Source organism: Protomyctophum parallelum (assembly GCF_964188405.1).
Source record: "Protomyctophum parallelum genome assembly, chromosome: 16".
NCBI lineage: Eukaryota > Metazoa > Chordata > Actinopteri > Myctophiformes > Myctophidae > Protomyctophum > Protomyctophum parallelum.
Genome location: NC_139711.1, coordinates 9,442,344 through 9,453,115, shown reverse-complemented (window position 1 = coordinate 9,453,115; position 10,772 = coordinate 9,442,344). Strand labels below are relative to the sequence as shown.

Sequence of the window (10,772 nt, the reverse complement as noted above, 5' to 3'; positions counted from 1 at the left end):
AGGCACACAATTCTACATATCAAATGCTAAAACACATCTGTCCCAGGTGAGGACCTTGCATGACAGTACCATTCATATACAAATTAGCCAGCACAGTAGGAGTTGGTACAACCATTGTCCCATGGGCCAGATGGTGTCTCGCAGGTTCTGATGTGTAAGCTATACTGCCACAGTTTCAGACCCCCCCAACCACCACAACAACCCCCGACAAAAGTAGGCCAGTCTCGACTTAGGACAGAACCTTTCATGTAAATGCATGGGGTTCCCAACATTTTCAGAGCACTGAACTGATCTGTCTCAAAGGTTCAACTGAAGCACCCTGTATGATTTTTACATTAGGAATAAACGTTTTCATTTCAAAGAAGATGATATACCCATGGAGTGAACAATTATTACTATTTTCACTATTTGAAAAAAAAGAAGAAGTTTGGGCATAAGGGATAAAGTACCACACAAGATACCCTTAGTCTTATATTCTTTATTGAAATTCTACTTTTCACTACAGAATATATTTATTAAATCCTATTTTCCTCACAAATGTATTAAAGCAGCACTATGTAACCTTATTAAAATTTTAACTTATCTTATGTACCACAGCACCTCTAAGGCCCTTAAAACAAGGCTCCAGACTTCCCAAAACAAACTGGTCAGGCTACTACTTGGCCTCACTCCCCAAACCCACCTCACCCCTGCCCACTTTGACAGGCTGAAATGGCTTAGGGTTGACGACAGAGTACAGCACCTTGCAATGGGTCTGGTCCATAAGATTCGCTACACCACCAAGATACCCATGATGATGTACCTGTCTAAATACTTCCTTAATGTCAACGAAGTCCACACCCACAACACCAGAGGGAGTTCAACAAATCATGTGCAACCCAGATTCAGCACAAAGATGAGATTAAATTCATTTCACTCGTATGCCACCAAAATGTGGAACGCCCTACCAACAGTCATTAAGACATGCAAATCCCTTGACTCGGACGGATGTCTGCAATTAGAAACTGGCACCCGTAAAATCAGAATCCCCCACCCACCCCTGTTTCCCCTCACTTTATATGTGATAGTATATATTGTATAGTTGTGTATATTTGTACGTCTCTAAATGTTTTGATTAATTGAAAATGGTGGGCCCTATTGTAAACACGTGTAATGCTTTATGGTGTCGTCCACTCACTGTTAACAGTTTTTGTATTGAGGTGTACTTGAAATGTACTGTAATTCTGCAAACTGTTAATAAATCAATCATTCAATGAAAATTGGGGTGGTTGTATGTTGTCTCCCTGCTATAGAGACATTTAGTAGATCATGTCAAAGGTCATGGCTCACCTAGACACAGGATCTGACAGGAATTTTGACCTGATGGTAAAGACAAGACTCAAGCAGACAGGCTCTCAATGGTAAAAATGTCAGCAGACTCAGCACTTGCATAGGAAACCGGGTTCAAATCCGGCATAGAAGAGGGAAGTTACATATAGGCGGCTAGTGCAGCTTTAACTAAATCAAAACTTTAGTGTCAGGAAAATAGAACAAAAGATAAAACAATATAACTGTAGTGCACACACACACACACACACATTTGCAATGTTTATTTATGTCCACATAATAAGAAGTACAGGAATACCTTGTACAAAGGACATAAACACTGCCAGTGCAGTTTGACAGTGGGAGAGCAGCCAGTTACAACGTGCATGGACGGCAAAGCTGACATGTCGGACACAGGGCAGCAGACATAAATCATGGATAAAGTAAAGAACGCCTCCTCCAAATTGAGCGGCTTCCTATAATGGCTGAAACTGTGCAGTACCTCGCTAACTTTTTGGCTCTCCTTTTGGAAAGGCCGGCCATTTGTAAGCCCCTCACAACCAACTTATGCACATGCCCTAGGCTGCCGAAAATTAAATAAATAAAAAGTTTACATCTGTAGCCTAGCTGTGAGATGGTCTGCACTAGCTGCTGATACTTCAGCACTTTGGTTAGAAAGGCTTCTTCCAGGCTATAGTCAAAGGTACAGCCGACCTCGAGAATTTCAGCTAATGGTTATGGTTTGTAAATGAAAACCATAGAGAGGTGTTCACCTCTCTATGGTTTTCATTCACAAATCATAACCATTAGCTGAAATGTTAGAGAACACAGAATCATCATTACACAGGTTAAACATCCTCGGTTTCACAGTAGAATGCTTATAAAGCATGATGGAGGACCTGAAAATGGAAGAGATGTCTTTCGATATCAAATCCACTATTCTGTCATGCCTACTTATGTAAAGGCCCCTGTAAACATGGCAACCATTTAAGATGTGGGACATGGTTTCAGCTATTTGTTCGTGACCATGATGGATACAGTGAGGAGCATGATTGCCTGGAAACCAGATGGAGAGATTAAGTTTAGAAGGTAGAACCTGTAATCTCGCTTTCAAAGTAAAAACAACAATGCACTCATCAATGGCAATTTTTTTAACACAGAGTGAGAGACAGTCCAATGTTGTTGCTGTCTTTGTTGTTGTGCCCATAGGAGGCGACCTTGGGCATTACTAGTCAGTGGAAGTTGCACACACATAGTCGCTCTGACAAACAATCACAAATTTATGGCACATGTGTAAAGTAAAGTAGGCCTATACATGATTAGAACATTCCTATCCAGTCATTTTGGGGCATAAACAAGAAGTTGAAGGATAGAATTAATTTCACATCATATACATTAGGCCTGCTTTTTTAATTATTAAATACCGGTAATTGAAAAAGCATCATTATTATTATTATTACATTTATTATTATTATTATTATTAGTTTTACATTTTGTACAAAATAACCAATTTTACATTGAGGCGCATGTCCCTAGACTAGTGCCCACCTTTAAATGTATTGGCTATTTATATTTATATTTTTCTTTATTTTTGTTGTCAAAAATGTTGAAAACTAAAACCAAAACAATTCCATTCCATTTTGAATGGAATTAAATAAAATCAGTGTGGTGAAAATCAGAGTGTTGGAGAATGCTTGATGTTTTTTGGAATGTTTTTGGAATGTTTTCCAAAATCACTGATCGTTATCCATAATGTATGGTGATCTGGCATTTTCGCCGTGCGGTACCGTCATATGACGAAGCATATCAACCAGGCCTTTATTCTGCGCCATGTGGCTCTGTTCTGCGCAAAAGGAAGAGGCGGTGACGTTTTTAATCTATTCTGACGTCACAAGACAGCGTTTGTATAAATAAAGGCCGCTCTCCTCCCCCACCACCTTCAAGCTTAGCACACTCTTGCTTACGGTTGTTCTGCGGTCAACAAGTCTTTAGCTAAAACCGAAAATGGCTGACCAACTTTGTAAACTTTTTGTCGGTGGACTTAACGTTGATACCGACGACGATGGCCTCCGAAAGCATTTCGAGCAGTTCGGCACACTCGTTGACTGCGTCGTCGTGGTGAACAAGCAGCTGCAGCGGTCTCGTTGTTTCGGCTTTGTAACCTACTCGACGGCCGAGGAGGCCGACGCCGCAATGGCGGCTAGGCCACATGTCGTCGACGGCACCACGGTCGAGCTGAAGAGAGCCGTGGCGAGGGAAGAGGCCAACAAGCCCGAGGCCATCGCCAAAGTTAAGAAAATATTCGTCGGGGGGCTTAAAGACGACATCGAGGAAGACCACCTAATCGAATATTTTGGTCAGTTTGGCGAAATCGAGAAGGCCGAGGTGATCTCAGAGAAGGAGACCAACAGGAAGAGGGGCTTCGGCTTTGTCTATTTCACGGATAACGACTCAGCGGACAAGGCGGTCGTCATGAAGTTCCACAACGTCAATGGACACAAGGTCGAGGTGAAGAAAGCCCTCACCCGGCAAGAGATGCAGGCTTCGCAAGGCGGCCGCGGTGGGATGATGAGGGGAGGAAGAGGAGGGGGGATGAGAGGCATGAGAGGAAATCAAAATGGCTTCGGCGGTAGCAGAGGAGGCTACAACAGCTACGGGGGTGGTGATGGCGGCTATGGCGGAGGCTACGGAGGTGGATATGGCGGCGGCGGAGGCGGCGGCGGATATGGAGCCAGCGCTGGTGGCTATGGGGGCGGCTATGGCGGAGGCTATGCAGGTGGTTATGGAGACCAGATGGGCGGCTATGGCGGCGGAAACGGCTACAATGACTTTGGTGGCGGCTATGGCCAGCAGCCCTCAGGCTACGGCCCCATGAAGAGCGCTGCTCCCAGTGGCTACGGCGCTCAGCGCAGCGCGGCCCCATACACCCGAGGAGGCGGCGGTGGCGGCGGCTACCAGCAGAGAGGCTATAGTGGCGGCTACTAGACCACCTCCTTCGCCCTCCGCAACGACAGACTGTTCGCGAAGAAAACCTCCACAAACTCCTCCGCCATACCTCCAGATTTGGACGAAAGTAAAAAAAATAATTAAATGATGGGGCGTCTGCCGTAATGTCCAACCACGGCAGAACTATCGGACACTGTGACCCCCTCCCTAATCAAAACGGAAGACCTCAAAACCCCCAAACAGGTAGGAAGATCCCTTCCCAGAAAACCTGATTTGCACGAGCAGCTGTTGCCGTACTCCTAGGACACATTGATTCGATTATTACGAATTTCAGACTCAGAGTATTCCTTTATGTTCCCATGTATAGCTGTCGGGCCTGTAGCTGTCGTTTATACATTTGGTATCTGCTTTTTGCGTACATTTTTTGGAACCTTTAGTCAATGTAGGACTGTTTTGTTGAAAATATTCTATATATGATTCATTTCATTTTAAGCAAATGGTTTATTCGTTTATTTTCATTCTAAAATTTAGTGTGTTTCCAATGTATGGGGGTGAGGGCGCATGTGATATGGTTTGCTTTTTTTTCCTTTTTTTTTTTTAGTTATGTATTTGGTAACACATTTGTGTAACTACTGCTTAGTGCTTTGTAGCTCTTAGCTCATTTAGTAACGGCGGGAAAATGGTGCTGCAGTATCCAGGCAGCGTCCCTGTTATTATCCAACCATGTTGTGTATAAAAGTCAACGTCAGTAATTTCCCATCGCACATACACATAGTGTCCCAGTTTATCACCATCCTTCCTAAATATTGTTCCTTTTCCATTCACTTGCAGCAATATCTCATGTATATTGTATTTTGGTTGAATTTTGGTATGCATATTATTAATGTATGTTCATTTTAAATAAAAAGTTAAACAAACTTAGCTTAGTTATTATTACTCATTTAACCAGGTTGCCTTAAGTTCCACTCCACAGGTTATAGAAGTGATTATGACTTCCATCTCGTTGCACATTAGTTACATGGCATCTGTCCCTCTGTTTAAGCGTACTCCCAGGTTGGTGAAATGGTTGTAGTCTACCCACAGCCAATGCATGTAGGCTTTGTAGGGTTTGCCTTGTATACATTTATATAAAAAAGGTTATTTCTGGTTATTTCATCTAACCCTTGACTTTTGAATATCACTGAATTTAATATATTGTGGACATGGGGGCGTTGATGTTCATCTTTATTCCTATATTTAGGTGTTCTTACTCGTATCCCACTATCCCAGCAAAAATAGCCGTAGCAGTTTTTTATAGGCTACATCAGGACCCTGTTGATTACCTGGGGTCGATTGTGATAGGACTCTGAAATATCTCTTTAGGATATCTTCATCCAGCAACCTAGGTATGTAAATCAACCTGTCTTCACTATGTGTTGGTCAACCATGTATGGAATTTGCCTTTTTGAGATGGTGTGCAAATGCACCATTTTCTTAATATAACTTTTACTCATAGTTTTTTACTTAATTATGCGTCTTATTGATTATTTAATGGAACGGGCGGGGTCTGCTCAATTCGGTCCTATATCCAGATTAAATGGGTGGAAGGGGACCCAAGTTTTGTTCCTCATTTAAGTAATGGAACGATATTGGTGTCTCCTGAGGAAATCGTCCCATGTCTTGGTTCTCATTTTACCTCTTTTGTCTCTCCAGGTTGCTATGGTAACCTGGGTTCCAGGGCATCACCCCAATAATGGAATTGGGTGTGTCTCCATGCCAACCAGGGACCAGAGAGGTGGCTGTTCCTTTTTCCTACAGGTGATCCCAGAAAGGATTTGGTCCATTTACACTGAGTGTCGTTCCAATGCAAGCTCAGTCATCAATTCAGTTGATGAAATCTTTTATGCTTTTTTTTTATCCTTTATTAAAATTAAATTGTGTCATATTTCAATTTGTATGCAAATTGGAAAAAGTTCAAATCAGAATCCCTGACAATTGCTGTTTTAAGCATATTGCTTTATTCACTGATGTTTTTACCTGTAGGAGTATCAATTTGTACCTGTATGAGTAGTGCCAAATGAGCCTTCTGGATTCAATAAATATGTATAATTTTGTAGTTCCAATGGTACTCCAAAAGTTACTGGTATGAAAGCAAAGATGTAACAAATCTTGACATAATATATGTATTTGACCTGACCAAATGTCTAAATCATGACAGTTTTCTGAAAAACCTATGTTTCTATGTCAGTGGTTCTCAGACTATTTTATGTCAAGGACCCCAAAAAGATGCAATTGGCTGCTGACAGCCCCCCCCCATCTGAAATTATGTTGTTCCAGGGACCCCCCAAAAGAGAAGATTTTAAATATTCAAAGATTTGGGCCACATTTTCACGTTTTTTCAAACATGATCTACAAGCTCGTAGCACGGCACTCTGTACCAAGCTTGTAGAGGTGCTATTTTTCAATAGCTAAAGTATAACGTAATCCTTAGAACACCATGGGGTTCCTATCATGACTCTGTTAAGATTAAAGACGGCATCACAATTCAATGTGTTCTGAGCTTGCCTTTTAGATTGGCTATTTTTGGTAAAAGGGTACTTTCAGTGTTGAAATTCATTAAATCTACAATGGAGTATATCATAATTTGAATATGCATTAGAAACCGATTGAATGTCCTGGACACTAAATGCATGTCTTATTACCGGTAGTTTAATATGGCTGGGGTTTGACAACTCCCTCACATTGTTTAAGTTGCAATTACCTACTCGGCTAGTAACAAAAGTTATTCATGTGGTATGGGTCCTCTAAAGGAGTCCTCTGTAACTACAGGTAGCCTGTCAAATTTCTAAAAAATCAATATGAATCAAGTATCCAGGAACTTTAATCGGTTTCTAATGCATATTCAAATTATGATATACTCTATTGTAGATTTAATAAATAATGATGGTGCAGTAAATCTATGAACCCATCAAAGATGCACGCCCCCATCCTTTAAAGCTAATTTCAAGTGCAAGGCTTTGGGGGTGTCCCTGCTTTGCCTTGCCTCTCAGCTAAGGTGTCCTTGACCTGAAAACCACTCACTGACTAATCCATGGGTTTTCAAATGGTTTTCAATTATCAACCTCTGCCATCATCTTCAGTTTAAAAGTGCTTTATGTATCAAAGTGGTTCATACAACCAACGAAATGTAGCCTAGTTATTAACAGCTTGAACAAAAGCCAGATGTAGGCCTATTTGACAGTGCACTGCAGAAACATAATTGCTTGATGCATAACGAGCATCACAGCTGAATACAGACACACACTCACACACATGCCCTCTGAGAGTCCTTTCTCCAAAAGCCCTTGAATATGATTAAAGATTATTGTGATTGTGGTATCACATGCTCAATACATTTTCCATATCTTTGATTTGCGGGACTGTAGTGCTATTTCGGGACTGTCCCGGAACGGGTGGTCAGACCCACCCAACAAAATAGTGGTGGTCCCCAGGTTGCTCTTAGTCAGAATGGTGGTTCCTGCCTCCTGGATCAAAATCAGTTGAAAACCGCATATCTACTAACTGTGTTCAGGGCCTTTAAGAAAATGTCTCATGAAATCAAGATGATGGCAATTATTGCTCACAATTTGGTGTGAATTTGGACTGGAACTAAAAGCTGTGGACAAATTTAAGATCTATCGTATGTTGGATCAACACACTGGGCCACACTCAATTTGTAATACAAATAATTACCTGGTTCATGAGAGATGTTTACATTGCAGGTTATATACATGGCAGCGAAATGAATTGTACTGTTCTCTTTACCTCTTTTGTAGGATAGAAGTGCTTGACTGTTTCTGACCATCCCATAATATGGAGAAAGGAGCCTTGTCAAATGTACAACTTGTACAAAATAACTTATTTTTTTATTTGAATCTAAAATAAATATATTTAAACAATTGTTCTGATGTATTTCTGTATTTAGGTCCCTCTAAAAGCATGCCAATGTGTATTTATCTTGGTTTCCAATTGTACAGTGTAGTAGGTGAATGGCCTACATTATGTTCTTAGTCATGTTGAGTATGATTTATATGGTCAGAATACTTTTTAACAGTGTAAAGTAGATTGCTATGTTTAAAGGACCCGTTTGGTTGTGATGTTTTATGCACTCTTTGAACAGTAGAACATTATTTCATCTTCCAATAGAGGGAAGTTATATTTTTGTGCCCACAATATTTAAAGTATAGAGCCACTTGGGTTGGACAAACACATTAAATGTTTTAAGCTTATGGAGTCTGCTTGGATCAACAAAGTTGCATTCGTCATAATATTGTAGTCAGTTTTGTGACCGGCTTCAGAATAGGACATGAACAATCCCTGAGCCTACAATATCACAGGTTTAGTGTAAGGAAAATGGGTGATTGTTTTGGTCATACCGTATGAGCACCATTAATTTGATAATATAAAACTAATTTTCTTTTTCTTTCCCACTTTATATTATTTGAAAAGTGGGAAAGAAAAAGAAAATCAAGATGAGGCAGTTAAAATATATCAAAAACCGTAGCTGGCTGCAGATTCTTGAAGATGCAATGAAAAAAGTAATATCTGCACTTGAGTATAGTTTATGAACTTTTTATTTTAATGAACAGTGGTCTACCTAGAATAAAGAAATAACAGTTAAAAAAGTAAGATGCATGGTTTAGTAGTTTTGGTTTTGCAGAGCTGTGTCATGCAACCATGGGACTCAAAGTATCATTTTATTTGAGCTGCTTAAATTAAAACAAACCGCCGAAAATTGCAGATCTACAAGCCCGACGCTTTGCATCCGCGACGCATTCTGAGCTTGTAAATCGGCTTTCTCCTAAGGTGGTTGACGTCAGTGTGGGTGGGCGGAGACACTCGAGTCCACCAATCGGCGTCAAGTACGTAGCACAACGCACGGCGCGGCTAAGGACGCTCCGCCCTACGTCGTTCCATTGAAGAAGGAGACGATTTGAGTTTTCAGATCCCACTTTCAATTCAGACGCAATCATGACGAATCAACTTTGCAAGCTTTTTGTCGGTGGATTGAACATAGAGACGACGGACGATGGCCTCCGAAAGCATTTCGAGCAGTTTGGTCAGCTAACCGACTGCGTGGTGGTGCTTAACCAGCAGCTTCAGCGGTCCCGCTGTTTCGGCTTCGTAACCTACTCCAGCACCGACGAGGCCGACGCAGCAATGGCCGCTAGGCCACATGTCGTAGATGGCAACACCGTGGAGGTGAAGAGGGCCGTATCTCGAGAAGACGCCAACAAACCAGAAGCGCTCGCCAAAGTGAAGAAGATTTTCATCGGCGGGTTAAAAGACGATATATGCGAGGAACACCTCCAAGATTACTTCGCGCAGTACGGCATGATCGAGAAGGTCGAAGTGATCTCCGACAAAGAGACCGGTAGGAAGCGAGGCTTCGGCTTTGTCTACTTCGAAGACACCGACTCCGCCGACAAGGCCGTGGTGATGAAGTTCCACAACATCAACGAACACAAGGTGGAGGTGAAGAAAGCCCTGTCCAAGCAGGAGATGCAAGCGTCCGGCGGCGGCAGAGGAAGAGGAGGGCGAGGTGGAGGAAGAGGGATGGCGTACAACGGCTATGGCGGCGGAAGAGGCGGCGGCTACGGAGGCTATGGCGGTGGAGGCTATGGCCAAGAAGGAGGCTATGGTGGTGGCGGCGGTTATGGTAACGGAGGGGGATACGGCCAGGGAGGTTACGGGGGAGGCTACGGCCAGCAGATGGGGGGTGGATACGGGAATGGTTACAGTGACTTTGGTGGCGAGTATGGACAGCAGTCCTCCGGTTATGGTGCCATGAAGCAGGGTAGCTATTCAAACAGGAGCGCCGGCGCTGCTCCTTACGCCCCAAGGGGCGGAAGTGGAGGGGGTCGGGGTGGGTATGGTGGATATGGCGGCTATTAAAATGTCTTAGTATTGCAATGTTCATAGGGAAAATCTGAAACGAACCGAATTTCCACACAACCCACGCGCGGGTCGAGAGGCACCCGTTTTCTTTGTGTCTCTCAATGAGGGAGCAGTGCCCATCACCCACACCGAATGATATAAGAACTGCCCCTCCCCCCTGGACCCCATCTGCCACCATTCTGCAGAGAACAGCAACAGACATTGTGGACTTTAACTACCAAGAACTAAAATTTTTTTTGTTAAGTGTTGAGATGTAATTTATTCCACTGGGGAAATTGCTTTCTGTTTTGAGGGATGTGTAAATCTTGTCACTGCTTAAAAAACCTTAGAATGGAAGCTGTTTGTCTTACAAACCAGCCAGATACGTTTATTTTTTTGGCATCCTGAACTCAGGGTATCAGTGTGGCAGTGTAGCTTGAGTCTTGAAGTCACTTTTTCATGCCGTTTTTGTTCTGTAAATTGACATGATGGATGATGCCCCTTTGTTTATTTTCTTATGTTGCATTTTGGAGAATGTTTGAAAATCATGTGTTCAGTTTTACCCCTATGTTTTACTGTTCTTGCTTTCATTAAAATTTTTAATGTTTTTTAAAGCCCATGAACTC

General features: G+C 42.3%; 2 protein-coding genes across 5 annotated transcripts; both read left to right on the top strand.

Annotated features, from left to right (window-relative positions):
• The first annotated feature begins 3,253 nt into the window (after positions 1-3,253).
• On the top strand, positions 3,254-8,169 carry LOC310873498 (heterogeneous nuclear ribonucleoprotein A0-like). 4 transcript variants are annotated; one of them, XM_083785914.1, is made up of 4 exons: positions 3,254-4,494; positions 5,492-5,636; positions 5,944-6,048; positions 8,046-8,169. In XM_083785914.1, the coding sequence occupies exon 1, from the start codon at positions 3,310-3,312 to the stop codon at positions 4,288-4,290; it is 981 nt and encodes a 326-aa protein (XP_083642040.1). In that variant the 5' UTR covers positions 3,254-3,309; the 3' UTR covers positions 4,291-4,494; positions 5,492-5,636; positions 5,944-6,048; positions 8,046-8,169. The 4 variants fall into 4 exon arrangements, with proteins under 4 accessions (XP_083642040.1, XP_083642039.1, XP_083642038.1 ...); XM_083785913.1 differs by lacking the exon at positions 5,492-5,636; XM_083785912.1 differs by having other exon boundaries at positions 5,944-8,169.
• Positions 8,170-9,165: 996 nt separating this feature from the next.
• LOC310873524 (heterogeneous nuclear ribonucleoprotein A0-like) lies at positions 9,166-10,765 on the top strand. Its single transcript, XM_083785959.1, has one exon. It carries the CDS (start codon positions 9,241-9,243, stop codon positions 10,162-10,164), a length of 924 nt encoding a protein of 307 aa, XP_083642085.1. The 5' UTR covers positions 9,166-9,240; the 3' UTR covers positions 10,165-10,765.
• The last annotated feature ends 7 nt before the right edge of the window (positions 10,766-10,772 follow it).

Coding starts and splice junctions, on each gene's coding strand:
- LOC310873498 (XM_083785913.1), top strand. CDS start 3,310: ATGGCTGACCAACTTTGTAAACTTTTTGTCGGTGGACTTAACGTTGAT.
- LOC310873524 (XM_083785959.1), top strand. CDS start 9,241: ATGACGAATCAACTTTGCAAGCTTTTTGTCGGTGGATTGAACATAGAG.